Raw genomic sequence first — 20,320 nt, forward strand, 5'->3', positions numbered from 1 at the left:
GAGTGTGTGTGTGTGTGTGTGTGAGAGAGAGAGAGAGAGAGAGAGAGAGAGAAAGAGAGAGAGACTTGACTTTTAAAATCACTTTAATTTACAAAAAAAATTACAAAAAAACTAAAAATCAACCAAAAAGGAACATAAAAACATTAACAATTACAATTCTAAATATAGCTGCAAGCAGCAATTACCGGGGCCAAGCAGAATAAGACGACAAGACATTTCGACATGTCTGAAAGTGTCAGACCAACTGCAACAATGAGCAATTAAAGACATTTAAAGAGGATTTTAGGTGAAATGGCTGAAAAATAATATAAAAAGTCATTCAAAATATGATTTAATGGATTATCACTTTAGACCAATAGGTGGCGCAGTTACAAAACTGATGTGATGTGGTCAGAGTGAAGTGACAGTGACACATACAAAGTTTGGTGTCAATATGTCAAGGCAATGCAGAAATAAAGCCTGAATAGTGCTTTTGGCATCATGCCTCAACTTTGCTGCTGCGCTATACGAAAACGGTTATGTCTATCGACACGAAATCCATAAGTTTTAATCGGCACGGTCTGGAAATGATACGATTCGATTTTGTTGAAAATCGGACAAACGGTCTAGGAGGAGTTAAAAAAAGTAGGTTTTGAATGAAAATCAAGATGGCGGACAGGAAGTTAGGCCAAATAAAGAAAACTTATTATATCTATGTTCTCGGCTTGACCCAAGGAATCTATTAAGACCAGTTGCAGTACAATAGGCCAATGTATTCAAAAGTTATTAGCCTTTTTGGAAATTTTGTTATAACTTTTAATATTTTGTTTTAGTTATTTTGTTATAACTTTGTTATAACGCTGTTTCGAAATATTTTGAGTACCTTCAGGGGATGGTGCTGATGGCACATTCTGAGTTTCGTAATATTACACCAATGCATTTGTTTAGTATAGCATTTTATTTCACAAAACTGTATTGAAGTCAGTGGGAATTTCATGTTTTGTTCTATTATAGCGCCACCAAGAGGCTCAGTCCCACAATTTTTTTTACGTGTCCTCAGAGTGAGCCCATACATATGTGTATCAATTTTGGTGAAAATATCTCGATTCACTTCAGAGTTATAGACTCATGACTTTGATTGGAATTTACTACCCCTAAACATCAATATTTTCGCATTTGGACATTGGTGTTAGCTATCAACCTATGTTTCCAAACTTCTGACGGTGGTTTCGTCTCAATCGGACAAGCGGTTTCGAAGATAAAGCCAAATGTTTTTTTAAGCGCTAAATCACAACGCTACACAAACCGTAAGGCGAAACCTAGCATGTTTAGTATCGTGGGACTTGGCAACGATTCAGGAGTCTAAAGAGATGAGTTTCGTGAAAATAAGTCGATCACATCCAAAGTTATAAGCATTTGAATAAACAAATTCACCATAGGTGGCGCTGTTTCGAAACTTCTCACGCTCCTTCAGGACATCGTGTTGATGACCCATGCCAAGTTTCGTAACAATTTGTTCATGCATTCTTAAAATAAAGCATTTTAGCACAAAATTCAAAATGGCCGACAGCCAAAATTGCCGATTTTGTTGATTGGCCACAAGGTTCAAAAGTTTTTAGCAAAATAAAAGTGAAACTTTGGACAGGTGGTTGCGCTAGTGGGAATGACTTAGAAACACCAAAATTGGTGTATTTAATGTTGGGACTGTCCTCTATCAGAATGTCAAACCAAAACAACTTTCTTGCAATCGGTTCTATGGGCTGCTATAGACTCCCATGGCGGAAGAAGAATAATAAGAACGGGAACAGATACAACAGGTGCCTCCGCACCTTCGGTGCTTGGCCCCTAATTAAAGCTGCAAGCAGCATTATCGGGGTTCAAGCAGTTAAGGCCTTTAAGGCGAGACACAGCAGGCAAAAACATCGTTTTTTTTTTACTGGTCAATTTTGAGATTTTTGGATATTTGTCTTCAATAACATGTCTTCTTTCAGACTTGTGGTGAAAAAAAGTCCGAAATACACATTAAGGTCTTTATTTTACTACACTTTGTCTGTTCGCGTCAGTAGATTTCTCATAAATTCAACAAAAGTTGGCGTTCTTAATCCTCCCGCTGCTCCGCGATCTCTGTCTGCTCTCTTTCATCACACGCACGGCTGGATAGTTCTCTCTCTCCTTTACAACGCTGTCGGATCCAAATATGGTCATTTCCTTTTTATCAGCAACCAATCGTGAAAGTAAAAGGGCTGAATGCGCAATCTCATTGGCTGATGATAAATCTTTAAAGCCCGTTTTCTCAAAATGACCTTTCTCTCACACTCCAAGTACGAAATCTCCACTTCAGTAGCACCTATATACACCAAACTTTCCAGTCTTGTACCTAGTTATATTATGAAGACATTTGCAGAGGGATTTGTAAATATATTATTCGTAGCCTGATTTATATAACATTTTATTCCAAAAAAAATGGCGAAAATCTTTTTTTTAAGGCTATTGACAGTATATTCTGATTTACAGGATAACAAAAGTAGATATCCATAAATCCCTCTGTAATTTTTTTTCCATCTAATATGTGAACACAATGAAAAAATTATTTTTAACCTGGCTTTATCCAATACTCAGATTTCGTTTTTTTAAATATATGCAAAATAGCACATATTTAATTAGATATTGCCTAATTTGCATATTTAAACATTAAATTATAGAAAACTTGTAATAAATTTTTTTTCTCATCTTAATATAGGTAATCAACTGGGAAAGTTTCATGGTGATATCTGCTAGTTAACAATTTTACCCTATTCACCTGTAGTGTCTCACCTTAAGGCCTTTAAGCACACAAGCATCAAAAGACATTAAGTTTTATTTAGCAAGCATTTAACAACTGCCATCATAGATGAAAAAGTCCATTTACAGCCAATACAGGCTGTTTGCCATAGGAAATATATGGTTTTAAAGCGTTTTTACAGTTATAGCACCTTTTGCCTAGTCTTCTTATAGTCTTGCCTGATCTCCACCACTTTTATTAGTAGTACTCAAAGTGTGTCCATATATATGTGTCAGATTTGTTGTAAATATTTAATTTTGATAAGGAGTTTAGACAATTATATTCAGTGGCGTAACGAGCCAACACTGGGCCCTTAAGTAGGATTATCAAGGCGGGCCCCTTGATGACGCAATTGATGACATTGATGACGCAATGTCCGCGAGTAGGCTACCATGAATAGGGCAGGATATGATCATACACAGCATATAAGAGATGAGATGACTAACAAAATCAGGAGTAGCCTACGCTCACCAAAAACAAAACAAAAAAAACAACAAAAAAACAATGGGGACAGCGCATTATAAAACATTGTTAGGCCTAGGTCCAAATATATGAAAAAGATGCTCTCTTACATTATAGCGGGATTTTCCGGGCTTTCCTATGTGCAACTGCAAAGTTGTCGATTAGATCAGGATTGTGCGCACAGGCATTCTCAATTGACCCTTCGCAGGGAGTTTGATTGACAGGCGATCTGACTAATCATAATCCGCCATTTTGTCCAACAAAGCAGTCAGGAGAGTTAGTAGATTAACATAGGAGGAATTAAATTTGAAAAACAAAGTATTCTGACGTCTTAGCACTTTAAAACAACATTCCTTTAATGTTCATTCATGTTTATTTTAATGCTATAAATTAACTAGAAGGAAGAGATGATCGGTTCACAAGCAGCTTTAACTGAGCCTCGAGTCTACAGCGATCTGTCAGACACATTAAAGGAGAACTCTGTAACTCTAGCGAACTCTAGTCACTTCTTCGCTGATTTTCCCTTTTGTTGTCGCATGTTTTCCCCACGAGCTCCCCCTACAGCTGTGGGGGGGCGTATATTTCACAACACAGTCGTAAAAAACTCACTTGCGGCGGCCTCCTCCCCCTCTCTACCGCTGCTCATGTGCGTTTGTTTTGATCGGAGCAAGCCAACTGTATCGTGTGGAGCTATGTCTACCGAGGTGAGTAATCTGGTAATACATCATACATGCGTGTGTGTTTATGTCGAATTGCCGTAAATCAATTTGTGTTTCGCGCTCGTTCTCGTTCTAGTTCTCGCTTCTCACGAGACTTCCAATTTCTATTTTGCCGGGACGGCAGTGCGCAAGTTGCAAGGTTGGTTTTCCGCCTGGGAACGCTGGGGGGAGCGGGGAAAGTCACCAATATCACCAGAACAGGTTGTTTAACCATCCAAATGATTTCTAGACAGTTTTATTAAGTTAAAAAAGTTACCAAGTTCTCCTTTAAGGAGTCACAAAACGGTATTTATTGTTTAAATGTCTCTAAAAAATTACTACATTTGAAAGGTGAGACTTTGTTTCACAGGGTATCTGCACATTTTTGCTCAACAAATGTAATGACTTTTAAGACCTTCAAGAATAAAAATTAAGACCATTACCACGGCAAACATATATATAAAAACTACACTCTAGGCTGTTCAGGTTAACAAAGCACATTTGTATTTGAGCAACAGTGCAAATAGTCAGTGTATATTTAGCAACATAAAGTGCATGTCAGGCAACTGCCTTCTCAATACAACAACAATACTGCTGTAAATAACATACAAACAGCGCATAACAAATCAAATTGTAAATGACAAGTTAAACACAGTCCAAAAAATGGATGGAGTAAAAAAGGGAATTAGTTTCCAAACAACAGCAAAGAATTTGAAATTGTCAATTCAAATTGACAATTTGAATTTGTGTCCCAGCAAATTGCTCAGCATGCTCTTTTTGCAGGAGATTCATAAATTTCCAATTAACAGAGGGTCCATCCATTGACATGGAGAGCATATTCCTGAGATTTAGTTCCTTTGTACATTCCTAAAAATATGAAAAACACAACCCCTAACCCTAACCCTTATACAAACATAAAAACTGCCAACTTATTCCTAAAGCAATGATACCAAGAGAATTTTATTAAGATAGCCTATGTCTGTCAAATATTTAAATAAAGTAAGTTTAGTTTACCATAAGATAAGGTGTGCAAACATAAACATCCAGAAAAATTGCCTTATGCTAGTGCTGGGCGGTATGACCAAAAATACACATCACAGTATTTTGCTAAATTATAGTCTACCGGTTTCACGGTAAATGACTTTTTTTTTTTTTTTTTTTTGCATGACTGGGTGTTAACCACATTTTCTACTGAGTGAGAGAGGAAATACTGCAGTAGATTGACTTAGAATGCCCTAATTTACTGTAATGAGAGAATATTATAGAAAACCTCCACACTAGTATTAATACAGGTTTGCAAAGCTGTTTACAAAGAGGTGCCAGCAGGAGGCGCTTTAGGAGCGGCAGAAATAGCGGTTTCCCCGGTAACGGCTGTACACAAAGCAAAGCTCATAAACACTGCTTTATCAGGAAAGATAAAGAAAGATTCAATCGTAATAACAACGAAACTTTTCTAAAGATCGTCAGTTCACTTCAGATACATTCATATAAAAACACCCGCGCCGCGTGAAAAAGGACCCTCTCAAACAGTGTTACCCAGCGACGCGTTCCGAACGTTATTTAAGCGACATGCCTATTAGACAGGGACGTGCGCTGGTGAAATAACGTTAGCATGGAAAATAGTTTCTCCAGACATATCTTTCTTTCATTCCGCCCAGATGAAATTTAATGCCGCCCATATGAAATTTAATGCCACTCTTCGAAAATTAGCGAAATTTATTACATTTTAAGACCTTAAAAAACTGATATTTTATTTAAGACATTTTAATACTGTTTAAGGATCCGCGGAGACCCTGTTTCATATCAAAAGTACTTGTCTGTCAGCGCGCAGTCTTTTTTCTGATCCGCAATGTATTTTTCACTGCGTGAGAACTTGGTGTGGTGTGAGAGTGGCGTCGCTTGTCAGACATAGCAACAGTAACTAAAGTGGGCGGGTCTTTGCGAACGGTCATTGACAGTATGGACGGGGATTCGCCAGTCCCGATACAAAACAAATTTCATCACAATCCATCATTGTTCGTTTCAAACATGTGAGCATCAAAATAATCCATGGGTGAAATTGATTGGATTTATTTATTTTTTTTGTCAGTTCCTATCATATTTTTAACATTTGGCGTTATTGTTTAGCTATTTACCTATGTTTTCAAATTTCCTTTGTTTTTTTGTTGTTGTCTAGATCAGACTAACGGCTTTGAAGATAACCAAAATTTTTTAAAGCTCTAAATGACACTTACAAAAACCATACGGCGAAACCTGGCATGTTTGGTATTGTTGGACTCGGCAAGGATTCTTAGGAGGTCACTCCTGTGAAAAAAACACGGGCTTTCTTGAAACTTCTAAGGGTCCTTCAAGGCTTTGTGCCAATGACCTATACTGAGTTTTTTGAGATACACCAATGTTCTCATAGACTATCATGGCACCCTCGACAAAGACACTGCGTGCCAATTTTCAGTAGACTAACGGTTGGGTGCGCTTATAGCTATTTTCATGATTTTTTCACTGTTATAGCGCCACCAAGTGGCCAATTGTCACGATTTTTTTCATGTCAACTCAGATTGAGCTTATGAACATGTGTCCCAAGTTTAGTAAAAATATCTCATTCCGTTCACAAGTTATAACCATTTTATAGCGCCACCAAGTGGCCAATTGTCATGATTTCTTTTCACGTGACCTCAGAATGAGCTCATGAACATGTGTCCCAAGTTTTGCGAAAATATCTCTTTCTGTTCACAAGTTATAACCGTTTTATAGTGCCACCTAGTGGCCAATTGTTGCGATTTTTTTCAAGTGATCTCAGATTGTGCTCAGGAAGATGTGTCCCAAGTTTAGCCAAAAAATCTCTTTCCGTTCACAATTTATAACCATTTTAGTAAAAGTGGCCATGGTGCCATCAAAGATTTTGGTTCCCCTTATCGACCGTTAATTGAAATTTAGAATTTTTTGGATGATTATTGATTGTCAGACTCCAGAGAATATTCTTGCAGTGGTTTGGTTCCGATCGGGCGAAAAACCAAGGAGAAGTTTGCAAAAATAGGTTTTTCAAAAAATGCAATTTACTCGAAATTGGCGCCAAAGGGCGAGCAAATCGGAGATAGCCATTTTGCCTGCCTTGAGCCAAGGATTCCAACGATATAAGACACTTGATCCTGGGACAAACGGTCTAAGAGTTATGGGCGATTTTGTACTTTTGGTCGCTGTAGCGCCACCTATGGGCCATTCGGGGTCATACTCTGATAGGTTGTCCCCAAATTGAGGCCTACCATCTGGACAGGTTTCACGTCTCTAGGCCTTACGGTTTGGCCTGCACGATGCGTTTTACGAATCCTTACAATTACAATAGGGTTTCAGCATTTCATGCTTGAACCCCTAATAAGAATGAAGGCTTTTTGCCAGTTATAGCGCTACCTATGGTCCGATCTCCATGAAACTCTGCATGCTTCCTCACCATGTTCTGACACATATGCTGATCAATTTTGGTGAAGTTCTGAGTTTTCATTTGGGATTTATAGGCTTTTTTAGTGTATTTTGCCATGCCCCTTTTCTAAATGACCCTGTTACAGCCACCCAAATGCAAAAGTTCAACTTTTTTTCGATAATTACTGATCTAGAGAGTCCAGAGAAATGTCCTAGACTGGTTTGGTACCGATCTGGCGAAAAACCTAGGACTAGTTCGCAAAAGTAGGTTTCGGACAAAATTCGACATAGCAGAAAAATGTTCGGGCCTAAATTGGAGATAGCCATTTTGTCCGCCTTGAGCCAGGGATCACATTGGTGTAAGACACTTGAGTCTAGGACAAAAGGAGTCTAGGAGTTATGGGCGATTTAGTACTTTTGCACTAAATCTGTAGCTGTAGCACAACGTAAAATTTGTTTGCACGGTATTCGAGAACGGTTTGACGAATCAACACGAATTCCATAACTTTTTGTCGGTACAGTGTGGAGATGATACGATTCGATGTTGGTGAAAATCGGACAAACGGTCTAGGAGGAGTTAGAAAAAGTAGGTTTTGACTAAAAATCAAGATGGCGGACAGGAAGTTCGGCCAAATATGGCAAACTTGGTATCTATGTTCTCAGCGTGACCCAGGGAATCTATTAAGACCAGTGGCATTTCAATAGGCAGATTGATTCAAAGGTTATTAGCCTTTTTGGAAATGTTGTTATAACTTTTGACCACAAGGTGGCGCTGTTTCGAAACTTCTCACGATCCTTCAGGGCATCGTGCTGATGACCCATACCATGTTTCGTAAAAATCCATTCATGCGTTCTTAAAATACAGCATTTTAGCACAAAATTCAAAATGGCCGACAGCCAAAATGGCCGATATGGTAAAATTGGATATCAGTCGACTCAGCATGTTGGCCTGAATCTAACGAGACCAATTTGATGATTTTTGGGCAAACTGTTCAGAAGTTATAAGCAAAAATAGCCATTTTTCATATCTCCGGACCAGTAGGTGGCGCTGTGCCGAAACGCAGCATGTAGCCTCAGGTCATGCTTGTGATGACATGTGCCAACTTTGGTCTGAATCCAATAAAGCGCCAATAAAGATACAGCCTTACGTCTGTTTTCGCAAGCGCTACGTAAAATTTGTTTGTGGGTTTTTTCGAAAATTGCTAAGCGAATCAACTTGAATTCCATAACTTTTTGTCGCCATGGTCTGTAGATGCAATCGAATCGTCATGAGGTCAGGAATCAGAGGAAAAACGAATTTTGTTTCTAGCCCTTGTGGTTCAAAAGTTATTAGCATAAACATGAGTGCAAATTTGGGCAGCTGGTGGCGCTAGAGGGAATGAGTTGGAGACTCCAAATTTGCTATGGTGACTGTTCAGTCTGTCCTCTATCAGTGTGCCAAATTGCACAACTTTCCCGAAGCGGTTCTATGGGCTGCCATAGACTCCCAGAGCGGAAGAAAAAGAAGAATTATTTTTGGTACGCTAACAGATACAATAGGTGCCTACGCACATTCTGTGCTTGGCCCCTAATTACCAATTAAATACCAGATTCCCTGATTCACCAAAACCCCATCTCCATTCAAAATAAGCTACATTATTAGTGTGCCGATAATAGGTATATTCAATGACCACTCTTGACTTCCCCAAAGACTTAAAAAGAGGCACCATGCTTATATCCTCTCCAGCATTTTTACACTGATGTGTCTTATAAATTGCTAGTTTAGCTTGCCCTATTAAAAAATTGGCAAGTGTACACTGTTGCTGCCAAGACTTCTTATATCGGCAACCCAATATAAATAGACTATCGGTATACGAGAAACCCAATTTTACAATGATTTCTCCCAACAATTCAAACAATGGACAGAGTCTAAGACACTCACAAAACATATGAAAAACAGTGTCAGTTGTATTACAAAAAGGACATATCGGTAAAACAGTCTCATTAAGCTTTGAAATAAAAGAGTTTGAGGCAATAATACAATGCAATAACCTCCACTGAAGGTCCCCGCATCTCTTGGAGATAGGGTGTTTGTACAGTAATCTCCAAGATGGATATAAGTCATCAGAAATAGAAAGCCAAGTCCTCCATTTAGTGTCCAGTCTTTGTTTCAATTGTCCAAGATGTACAGACTTCACACAAATATGATATAACTTTTTTTTTTCAATACAAAACAATACCAAATCCCCATAACCTTTCAGTAAGTTTGTTAGACTTGTATCATCAACTGATTCCCAATCTTTAAGGACCACCTTAAATTCAGGAAATGTCTGAGGAATAAAACCATTAAAAAAAAACATTATTTATAAAAGAAGTCAACATCGGAGGAAAAGAGGCCTTAAGATTCCTAACTAATCCCTCCACAATTCTAACAGAAGTTAGCCCAACTTGATTAGCAAGTTCATATTCAGTTCGCCATTGGCCTTTTGTTAAATCAATCAAGTCCATAACTTTTGTAATACCAGCATTCAAAAATTTGGTGACTCTAAAGCCATCTCGGGCCCATCTACATTGCTTTGGCAGCTGGGGAGGTCCTCCACCCGACCATTCTCCCAACAGCAAGGATGCACATTTCCCCCAGTTGATACATGCAGATGAAGCTTTTCGAAAGCTATCTAAAGAAGAGATCAATCTTGAAACATCTTCCGAATCTTTTATAACTACTGTTATGTCATCTGCGTAAGCTGTAAGTTTAACTGGATCTAGACTGGGGAAAATGGGAATATTTACACCATGTAGTTGCCTCCTAAGTGAAACTAGGAGAGGCTCAATAGATATTGCATACAGGAGACCTGACAGAGGGCACCCTTGCCTTATTCCCCTGGTTACAGAAAAAGGCCTAGTAAGGGAACCATTAAATCTTAACATGCTGTAAATTTCATTATACAACATCTTAATGAGAGAAACAAAATAAGGACCAAAACCAAAGGCTTCCAGGGTCTTAAATAAATATTGATGATCAACCCTGTCGAACGCCTTTTCTTGGTCTAGCGAAAGAAAACCAATGTCCAAATTATGCATTTTAGCAACAGTAATGATATCTCTCAACAAAAAGAGATTGTCAAAAATCGACCTTTTAGGGACACAAAATGTTTGATCGTTGTGAATGACTGACGCCATACATTTTTTAAGTCTATTAGTCAATGCTTTTGACAATATCTTAAAATCAGCACAGATCAATGATACTGGACGCCAGTTCTTTAGACACCCAAGATCACCCTTTTTTGGGATTAGGGTTAAAATTGCCCTTCGACTACTCAAAGGAAGAGTTCCTTGCTCAATACATTCAAGAAAAACACCATATAGGTCTTGTCCGATTAAATTCCAGAAAGACTTAAAAAACTCTGCTGAAAGTCCATCCAACCCAGGTGATTTCCCAAAAGACATCTCCTGAACAGCTTGAGAAAGTTCTCCAAATGATAAAGGACTGTCCAAGTCATCATGTTCCTCTTCAGATAGCTTAGATAAATCATATAAAAATTCATCAGCTACAGCTCCATCACATTCCTCGGAACAGTATAAATCCTCATAAAAGGAAAGAGCATATGCTTGAATTTCCCGCTGATCAGTTGTAACTCCACCACATGGAATCTTCAATTGATGAAAGATCTTCTGTTCTCTTGACTTTTTTTCAAGTCCAAAAAAGAAAACTGTTGGAGCATCCATGTCATTCAGCTGAGCAAACCGGGTCCTTAGAAGGGCTGTTTTTCCTCGTTCCTCCAATAAGTTCTTTAAAAGGATCTTATCTCTTGCAACAGAGTCAATAAAGGATGAAGTATTGTGGGTAGAGTCACTGCTTTGCCCAAGAATATCTTTTTCAAGAGAGACTTCATTTTTTCTTTAAGGGCTCTAGTACTATGTGCAGAGTACTGTTGGCAAAAAGTCTTAATTTGTGCTTTACCGATGTCCCACCATTGACTCAATGACTGAAAACTGCATCTCTCCTCTCTCCAAGTTTTCCAGAAAAGATTAAAAGAGTGAATGAAGGTGCAATCCTGCAATAATCTATTATTAAAGTTCCAATGTGACTTAGAGAATCTAGGAATAGAGACAGAAACTTTAATAGATACATAGTGATGATCTGATAAAAAAGATGGCGAAATTGAACTATTAAAGAACCTTCCCCTATTGCCTTTTGCAACACAGAAGCGGTCGAGTCTAGCTCCTGACATATTATTTAAATTAGCTTTAAACCATGTGTACTGTCTAACCCCAGAAAAGGCCTCCATAAATCAACTAAATCATGATCATTAATTTCTTTAAGCTCTCAGCAGAAGGTGGATGAGGTTCATCATGATTTCTATCCAGATCTGGATTAACAGTACAATTAAAATCACCACCAAGAACAAGAATATTTCCCTGAGGACACTGTGATAAAGCATGAGAAAGTATTTTAAAAAAACATAATACGTTCTTGACCAATATTTGGAGCATACACATTAAAAAAAGAAAAAAGTGCATCACCCAAAGCAATATCAGCTCTCAAAATCCGACCAGGCACAACCTCAACCATATCTGGCTGACTACTAACAGATGGAGAAAAAAGAATGGCAACACCTGCACTAAGGTTTGTTCCATGGCTTAGCAAAACATTGCCTTTCCAATCACCAGTCCACTGTGTCTGATTCTGCTGATCCGAATGCGTTTCCTGTAATAAAATCACATCCACTTTCTTTAAGCGCAAATAATCGACTAAAGCCGCTCTCTCTTCTATACCCCGACAACCATTAATATTAAAAGTTCCAATGTTTAAGGTTGTCATGAGGAAAGGAAAGAAAAAAAGAAAAAAAGCCCAAGATATCACCCTGTTAATAAACATGACTCTATTTGTATTTCTTTGAACTGATTTTCAGTCTTTTTTTAACAGTGCTTACATGTTTCTTGAGTCGATATCTTTTTGGCTGATCAAGCTCCTCCAATGAAGCTTTTCTCGTAGCCATGGCACAAGAATCAACAAAAAGTTGCAAATCAGAGAAATACTTCTCTAATCTTGGTTTTCGCTGATTAAAAGTGCTATCAAGGAAATCATTCATTTGTTGCACTGTATAATAAGGTGGCTTCATTTGAAGGCTGCATTGTTTTTCTGCATAACTTCCTTGTGAACTAACATCAGTGAGATAATCTACAATATCAGATTCCTCGCTGTCAGAATCAATATTTACAGACTGCGTCTCACCTCTCCCGGTGAGCTGTTCCTCGTCATTCAGTGACAGGCCAACAGATGCTCGCGAGTCCCGCGACTCTCCGGCATCCGCGAGCTCACCTGACTCCCGCGGGCGCTCTGGGTCACTGGTTCCCGCAGCGGCGATCTCAGCCCCACTGCTGACATTATCACACTCACTAGTGTTCACTAAACACTTTTCTGCGTCCACAGCACAACTGTTAACTGCATGTTCTTTCGGATTTTCTTCGTCTTTAGACAAAGAATCCGATACAGCCAGATCAGTTTTGTTCCCTAACGTTACATCCTGATTAACAATTTCCGAAGTAGAAGCCACTTGCTCCAGAAGTATAGTAGGTTCGGTCTCATTTTGTTCAGTCACCTTATTAGATGGACATTTTTGTCTTGTATGACCAAAAATCTCACAAGAAAAACATTTCATTGAATCCGTGCTGATAAAACATTTATAATCTTTACCTGACAAAGCCAATTTCACGGAAACGTCCAAATTTTGAAATTCGGCATTCAAAATCATAAAAGTTTGCCGTCTGAAAGACATCACATGTTTCAAATTTGGATTTTTAACACAGAGGGGGATCATTTTAATCGGCATCAATATTTTGCCATAGCAGCCATGTAATCGCTCAAGTGAGTCATTAGAAATAAAAGGCGGCACATTAGAAAGAGTTACCTTTTTAGAAGGGCTCGACAGCGGTAAAACAGGCAGAAAAACATCACCAACAGATAAGCCAACTTACTAAATGATGAACCATAGACTCTTCTTTCAAAAACACAACGACAGCTTTATTCATTCTAGATGCTGACAGAATGTTCCGAGCACCTATTTCACTACTGACAGCAGTCAAGCAGTCTTCGACCATGATCGAGTCATCTGGTATACATTTACAGCCGTTCCGGGCTGTTAAGGTAGCAAACCCGTCAGAATCTGCCGACATTTCCACACCCCCTAACAGCTAACTACAAACTAAGCTAAACTAAATGATTAAAGAAACAAGAAAAAAAGGGGAAAAAGAGAAAAAACTCACTCAAACACGCCGCCACTCGCTCAAACACTCACGCGTTCCTCCCAGTCACTCCGCACATGCGCACAGAGAGAGAGAGAGAGAGAGAGAGAGAGAGAGAGAGAGAGAGAGAGAGAGAGAGAGAGAGAGAGAGAGAGAGAGAGAGAGATCTTCATAACACAGGCCACCATGCGGCTCACAGATAAAGCAGAAAATGATCCAGATCTGTGATCATAAACTTCTCATATTTCTCCTGCTCATCATGTCAGGTAAGAGTTTATTCTGTGTTTCTGGGTCTTTCTAAAACAGCTCCTGTTCTCAATCAGGTCCATGTTCGCTCTGAGCTGAGTTTCTCTCTCTTATGTTTTTAGTCTTGGCGTGTGAGACAACGGAGATCTTGACTTTCACTGGTTATGAAGAAGGAAAAGTTGAAATACGCTGTCCCTATGAGTCTGGATATGAAGAGCAGAATAAGTATCTCTGCAGAGGAGAGTGTCCATGACTCAATAAAAACATTCCTGTTGAATCTGGATCTCCAGCTAAAGACAGGAGATTCTCTCTGACCGATGACAGAACGACCCACATCTTCACCGTCACCATCACTGATCTGAGAACAGAGGATCAAGGCAAATACCGGTGTGGTGTGAGGACAGGACAGGACAGGGAAAACCTGATAAATACACAGAGATTATCCTGGAAATTAAACCTGGTAAGTCAGAATATTCTGCATGAGTGAAGTGGACAGTGCACATAGATATGGTGTAAAACACATATAATCATAACTAATATATCAGTAACATCAGAGAGGTCTGTGTGTGTCTGAGAGAGCGCTGTATCAGGGTTCCCACGGGTCTTTGAAATCCTTGAAAGTTTGTGAATCTAAAAAAAATAAAAAAATAATCAAGGGCCTGGAAAGTTTTTGAAAATGAACATAATAGATACAGTTCCTTGAAAGTGCTTGAATTTATTTTGTTTATTTAGTTTTCTGGAAAAAAATTCCATATTATTTCCTCTGGTCCGTTAATGTGTTATTTTGCCAACACTTCGTGGCCCATGCATACTTGCTTGATTTATGTTAGCTACGCGCATTTACGCATTACGTTAAGTGTTTCCCGCGTGAGGTACTTTGTGTTGTACGTTGCCATGACGTTCATGTGCGCATAAAACAACTACGATGGAACCTCAACGTTTGTTGTTCGACACAACAAATGTGTTCCCACATTAACCCTTTAGGCGGCAAGTTTTTTTTGAAAAAATGCTGGATTTTGACATCAAAATTTTAAAAGCTTGTGGCTTGAAAGGGCTTAAAGATAGAGATACTGTAAATTAGAAAAATGTTGGGGATGACTGAAAGTTTATGTGGGGTGTAAATATACACATCTAATTTGCATATTATGACGTCATCAGGGGGCGGTCCTCTTGAATTTCATAATATTCAGGAAATAGTAGATATTGAACTGATGTTTGAACTTATTTGCATGTTTTATTTTATTTTATTTGATCCTCATTCAAAATGATGAGAAAAGAGGAAACCAACAATAACAGAAGAAAGTACTAAATTATTACTATACTATATAGTAGTAAAACGCATGTGAACAATAGCCTACTTTTTGATCAGTTCATCAGTAATATTCAGGAAATAGTAGATATTGAATTGATGTTGGAATTTATTTCTTCTACCCCTGCTGCCTTTACCTCTAGCAACAGCTCTCCTATGTACACTAAGACCACGTTCACCCCTGCCACCCCCATCCCCGTAGGGCAAATGGTCAAAATGATCTGCTTGTGCTTCGTGAACACTCGCGCCTTGCACGGCGGCACCATTGAGCGGCAAAGTTGTACCGGAAGAGGCGTGGGCGGCACCATTGCGCGGCAAAGATGTACCGGGAGAAGCGCGGGCAGCACCTTAGAGGGTTAAGTCCTTGAATTTGAGGGTATTGGACCTGGAAAGTCCTTGAAAGGTCCTTGAATTTGAAGTTAACCAAGGTGTGGGAACCCTGTGTGAGGATGTAAAGAGGTGAGGTAACAGAAAACACAGTATCCTCTGTAGATGATGATAAGCGAGTGTGTTCACACCACAGACACTGACCCACATCACTTCCTCACACACAACACTGTCTCAGTTATGGAGAAATCGCTCATTCAAAACACAAAGTATTCATTATCTGTACACAAAAGTTCAGGTCTTTCTGTAGCAAAATACCTTTTCATTTTATATTTATTCAATTATCAGTCTTTGTTAACAGAGAAGCCGTTCACACCAAAACATAGCTGACATGATTTACACTAGACTAAACAGCCCATACTGTCACTATAACAGAGACTCAAGGATGGACATCAGTACTGCTGTGCCATAAAGAGACTTTGGGACAGTTAAATATCTTATTTATGCCCTGATTTAGTGTCTGTCATGTTTCGTGTGACTGGAGAGCATCTGAACATCACCTGCCATTATAACAGTGATTTGAAGAACAAGATCAAGTTCATCTGCAAAGGAAGCGACCCGTCGCTCTGTGAGACATCGGGTATCAAAGTTTCATCAGAAACAAACAGTAACAGCAGATTCTCTCGGAGGGATGATGAATCTGCAGGAGTTTTTACTGTGACCATCACTGATCTGATACTAGAGGATTCTGGGATATACTGGTGTGGAGCTGTTGAGACGGGACAAAAGAACAAGAACAAGTGGATTTCAGTGACACATCTGAACATTAATAACGGTAAGATGCTATCAGCCTTTTGATATTATTTTTAAGATCATCATCTGATTGTAAAATTATATATAATGATTTGTTCATTGTTTGCAGTCTAGAAGACTGTAATTAAAGGAGTCATCACCTGTAATTTTCACTTTTCCACGAGAATCAATGTATGTTATGATTGCCTAACGATTATACACTGGCCGGGAAGCCAATATTTAAAAGTGAATCGTTTGTTTACCCCTGGGTTCGTAAACCAGCCCACGTGCACGCGCACTCAAATACGAGATTTTAATTTCTGCCCCGACTTGACGTCAAGACGGGGCAGGATATACCATATATGGACACCGCAGACCTATGCTGCAGGAAGCCCGCCCTGCCCCTCTCCCCCTCATATTCAGTCGCGAAAGATGCAGAAACGTAGTGCACACGTGAGTTGCTCTGTTGTTGACTGCCAGAATCAACATGTAACTTAAATGTGTTTTCTCTCCCAAGAACGGACCAAGCTGTCAGGGACCAGTGGATTAAATTCATTTTTAATGACGCGGTTCCTACAACCCTTCCCACTGGCTTAACGTTAGGTGTCTGTGCTAATCATTTTACGCCGGAATCGTTCACAAATTTGAATGTCTAAAAAACCACAACGTGAAACAAGGCAAAAACACCACATGATAGCAAACGTTGATCTCAATAACCACTGTAAGCTGATAAAAAAAAGTTGACTTAATATGAAAGTAAAAATGAATTTAATCACATTTAAGTTAGATGTTGATTCTGGCAGTCAACAACAGAGCAACTCACGTGTGCACTACGTTTCTGCATCTTTCGCGACTGAATATGAGGGGGAGAGGGGCAGGGCGGGCTTCCTGCAGCATAGGTCTGCGGTGTCCATATATGGTATATCCTGCCCCGTCTTGACGTCAAGTCGGTGCAGAAATTAAAATCTCGTATTTGAGTGCGCGTGCACGTGGGCTGGTTTACGAACCCAGGGGTAAACAAACGCTTCACTTTTAAATATCGGCTTCCCGGCCAGTGTATAATCGTTAGGCAATCATAACATACATTGATTCTCGTGGAAAAGTGAAAATTACAGGTGATGACTCCTTTAAATAAAAGGTATAATGTATCTCTCAGTCAAAATGATTGTCTTTACCATTCAGAGACATCTTGATGTAGACGTCCTTCCATCGACTCCACATCTTCCCTTTCCAGCTCAGGTTCAGAGTCTGGCTCGTGCATATACGGCTGAATTCCGTAGGTCGCGGCCAGGTCAGGTTCATTCACAACTTGCGCCATGATGTCATTTTGGAATGATATGCTGAAGTTACCTGCGGTGTCAACCCCCCTCCTTCCTGCCACCAATCAACGCGCCCCTCATTTGCATTATTAAAATGACCGTCCACGACAGCCAAAATATAGCATCAGATCTCGCGAGACAATAATGCCTTCAGAAATAAGGGTCAGAGGAGCTCTGTGTTTATTTTTTTTCCACTTTTCTTTTTTAGAAGGGCCTGAAAGACTATAATAGAGCGTGGGTATCCAAGGTAATACTAGGTTATGACTCCTTTAACAAGTGTTGCTGGTCACACATACAGCGCTATATTTGCACCACACCCTTGACATCAGTGAAGTGTTAATAACAGCTGTGTCAGGGGAAAGTTCAAAGTGGTCACATGACTTTGTGCCACAATATGACTTCTTCTGAAATGCATGCTCAATATGCAGTATGCAAGCAAACAATCTTAAATAGTTTTTATTCTGCAATAACTGCATACAGACTGTCATTTAGATTTATAATGTCATCATCTATACATTATGTATCATAAATTAAACCCAAAGATCATTTGTTCGTTGTTTGCAGTCTAGAAGACTGGCCGTTGCTGGTCACACATACAGTGCTATATTTGCACCACACCCTTGACATCAGTGAAGCATTAATAAAAGCTGTGTAACAACATACAAAACATAGCTAGCAAAACATGCTGACATGATTTACATTAGACTAAACAGCCCATACTTTCACTATAACAGAGACTCAAGGATGGACATCAGTACTGCTGTGCCATAAAGAGACTTTGGGATATTAAATCTCTCATTTATGCCCTGATTTAGTGTCTGTCGTGTCTCGCGTGACTGGGGAACATCTGAAAAATACCTGCCATAGCTTTTTCCACTATTTTCATCTTCCGGGTTTAAAATCTTCATTGTGTCAGAGCACTATAGTACTTTGATGACTCATCGGTGTCTCATAATTATTCATGTGACTGAGTTTTCTTATCCAATGAGAAGACACTTTCTCTTAATTATTCATGTATAATAACGGGGCAGGCTGGAACATAGAAGGAAGCAGGATCCAAATGCAGCAGTAGTACTTTTATTAAATAAACTAAAGACTAGACAGACTCAAACTCAGACATAGGGAACGGCACAACCAACATCTAACAACATCATGAACCCACAAACACTGTAACAAGACACAGGGTTTAAATACAGAGACTAACAAGCTAAACAAGATAACAAGAGGGTGTGGTTAATCAGAAACACCTGGGGATACTAATACACTAGAAAAACTACAAAACATGACACAGAACAGGAAATAACTAAAGTTCACACAAGACCAGGGGAACACCAGACAGGAATCATTACATAGCCCCCCACTTAAGGAGTGGATTCCAGACGCTCCTCAGAAAACAATAGTCCAGGAGGGTGGTGGGTGGGAGGCGGATCCGGGGGCGGGGTGGAGGGCCAAGCCCTTTGGAACGGAAGAGGGCCTGGAGAATGTGACAGGACGAGAGGCCAGGGCGGAGCAGGCTGTGCAGGCGACCAGGGCGGAGCAGGCTGTGCAGGCGACCAGGGCGGAGCAGGCTGTGCAGGCGACCAGGGCGGAGCAGGCTGTGCAGGCGACCAGGGCGGAGCAGGCTGTGCAGGCGACCAGGGCGGAGCAGGCTGTGCAGGCGACCAGGGCGGAGACGACCCTTCAGGCGGCCAGGGCGGTGACGACCCTTCAGGCGGCCAGGGCGGAGACGACCCTTCAGGCGGCCAGGGCGGAGACGACCCTTCATGCGGCCAGGGAGGAGACGACCCTTCAGGCGGCCAGGGAGGAGACGACCCTTCAGGCGGCCAGGGAGGAGACGACCCTTCAGGCGGCCAGGGAGGAGACGACCCTTCGGCCGACCATGGCAGGGCCTTATTTCCCCCCCCCCAAAATTTCCTTGGGGGCGTCCATGGGATCATGGGCAGGAACAGACACTGGCTCAGGAACAGAAACCGGCTCGGGAACAAACACCGGTTCAGGAACAGACCTCGGCTCAGGAACAGATTCCGGCTCAGGAACAGCCATCTTGTCCGGAGACACAGGCTCGATGGCGGCCATCTTGTCCGGAGACACAGGCTCGGCGGCGGCCATCTTGTCCAAAGACACTGGCTCGGCGGAGACCATCTTGTCCTGAGACACTGGCTCGACGGCAGCCATCTTGTTCGGAGACACTGGCTCGGCGGAGACCATCTTGTCCTGAGACACTGGTTCGGCGGTGGCGGCCATCTTGTCCGGAGACACTGGCTCGACGGCTGCCATCCTGTTCGGCGACACTGACTCGGCGTGCGTGACGTGAACAGTCTCTGGATCGGCAGAAGTGACGTGAACAGTCTCTGGATCGGCAGAAGTGACGTGAACAGTCTCTGGATCGGCAGAAGTGACGGAACAGTTTCTGGATCGGCAGAAGTGACGTGAACAGTCTCTGGATCGGCAGAAGTGACGTGAACAGTCTCTGGATCGGCAGAAGTGACGGAACAGTTTCTGGATCGGCAGAAGTGACGTGAACAGTCTCTGGATCGGCAGAAGTGACGTGAACAGTCTCTGGATCGGCAGAAGTGACGTGAACAGTCTCTGGATCGGCAGACGTGACGTGAACAGTCTCTGGATCGGCAGACGTGACAAGGCTGCGGAATGAGGGCTAATGTGGGAGTACCACGTTTCTCCTCCGTGATCCCCACAGCATATCCCAAATCACTCAGTTGCAGGGCCA

At 40.8% G+C, this 20,320-nt stretch overlaps 2 protein-coding genes across 2 annotated transcripts in view; one reads left to right on the forward strand and one right to left on the reverse strand.

Annotated features, from left to right (window-relative positions):
- The window catches only part of LOC309493687 (piggyBac transposable element-derived protein 4-like), a 203,653-nt gene that overhangs the window by 94,686 nt on the left and 88,647 nt on the right, over window positions 1–20,320 (reverse strand). The window lies entirely within an intron of this gene.
- LOC309493754 (polymeric immunoglobulin receptor-like) overlaps window positions 1–20,320 on the forward strand; it is a 140,074-nt gene that overhangs the window by 28,085 nt on the left and 91,669 nt on the right. Inside the window, exon 3 of the mRNA XM_082162981.1 lies at window positions 15,999–16,316. Coding sequence (XP_082019107.1) covers window positions 15,999–16,316 — 318 coding nt within the window. The remainder of the gene's footprint in view (window positions 1–15,998; window positions 16,317–20,320) is intronic.

The sequence above is a fragment of the Leuciscus leuciscus genome (assembly GCF_965113295.1).
Source record: "Leuciscus leuciscus genome assembly, chromosome: 3".
Taxonomy (NCBI): domain Eukaryota; kingdom Metazoa; phylum Chordata; class Actinopteri; order Cypriniformes; family Leuciscidae; genus Leuciscus; species Leuciscus leuciscus.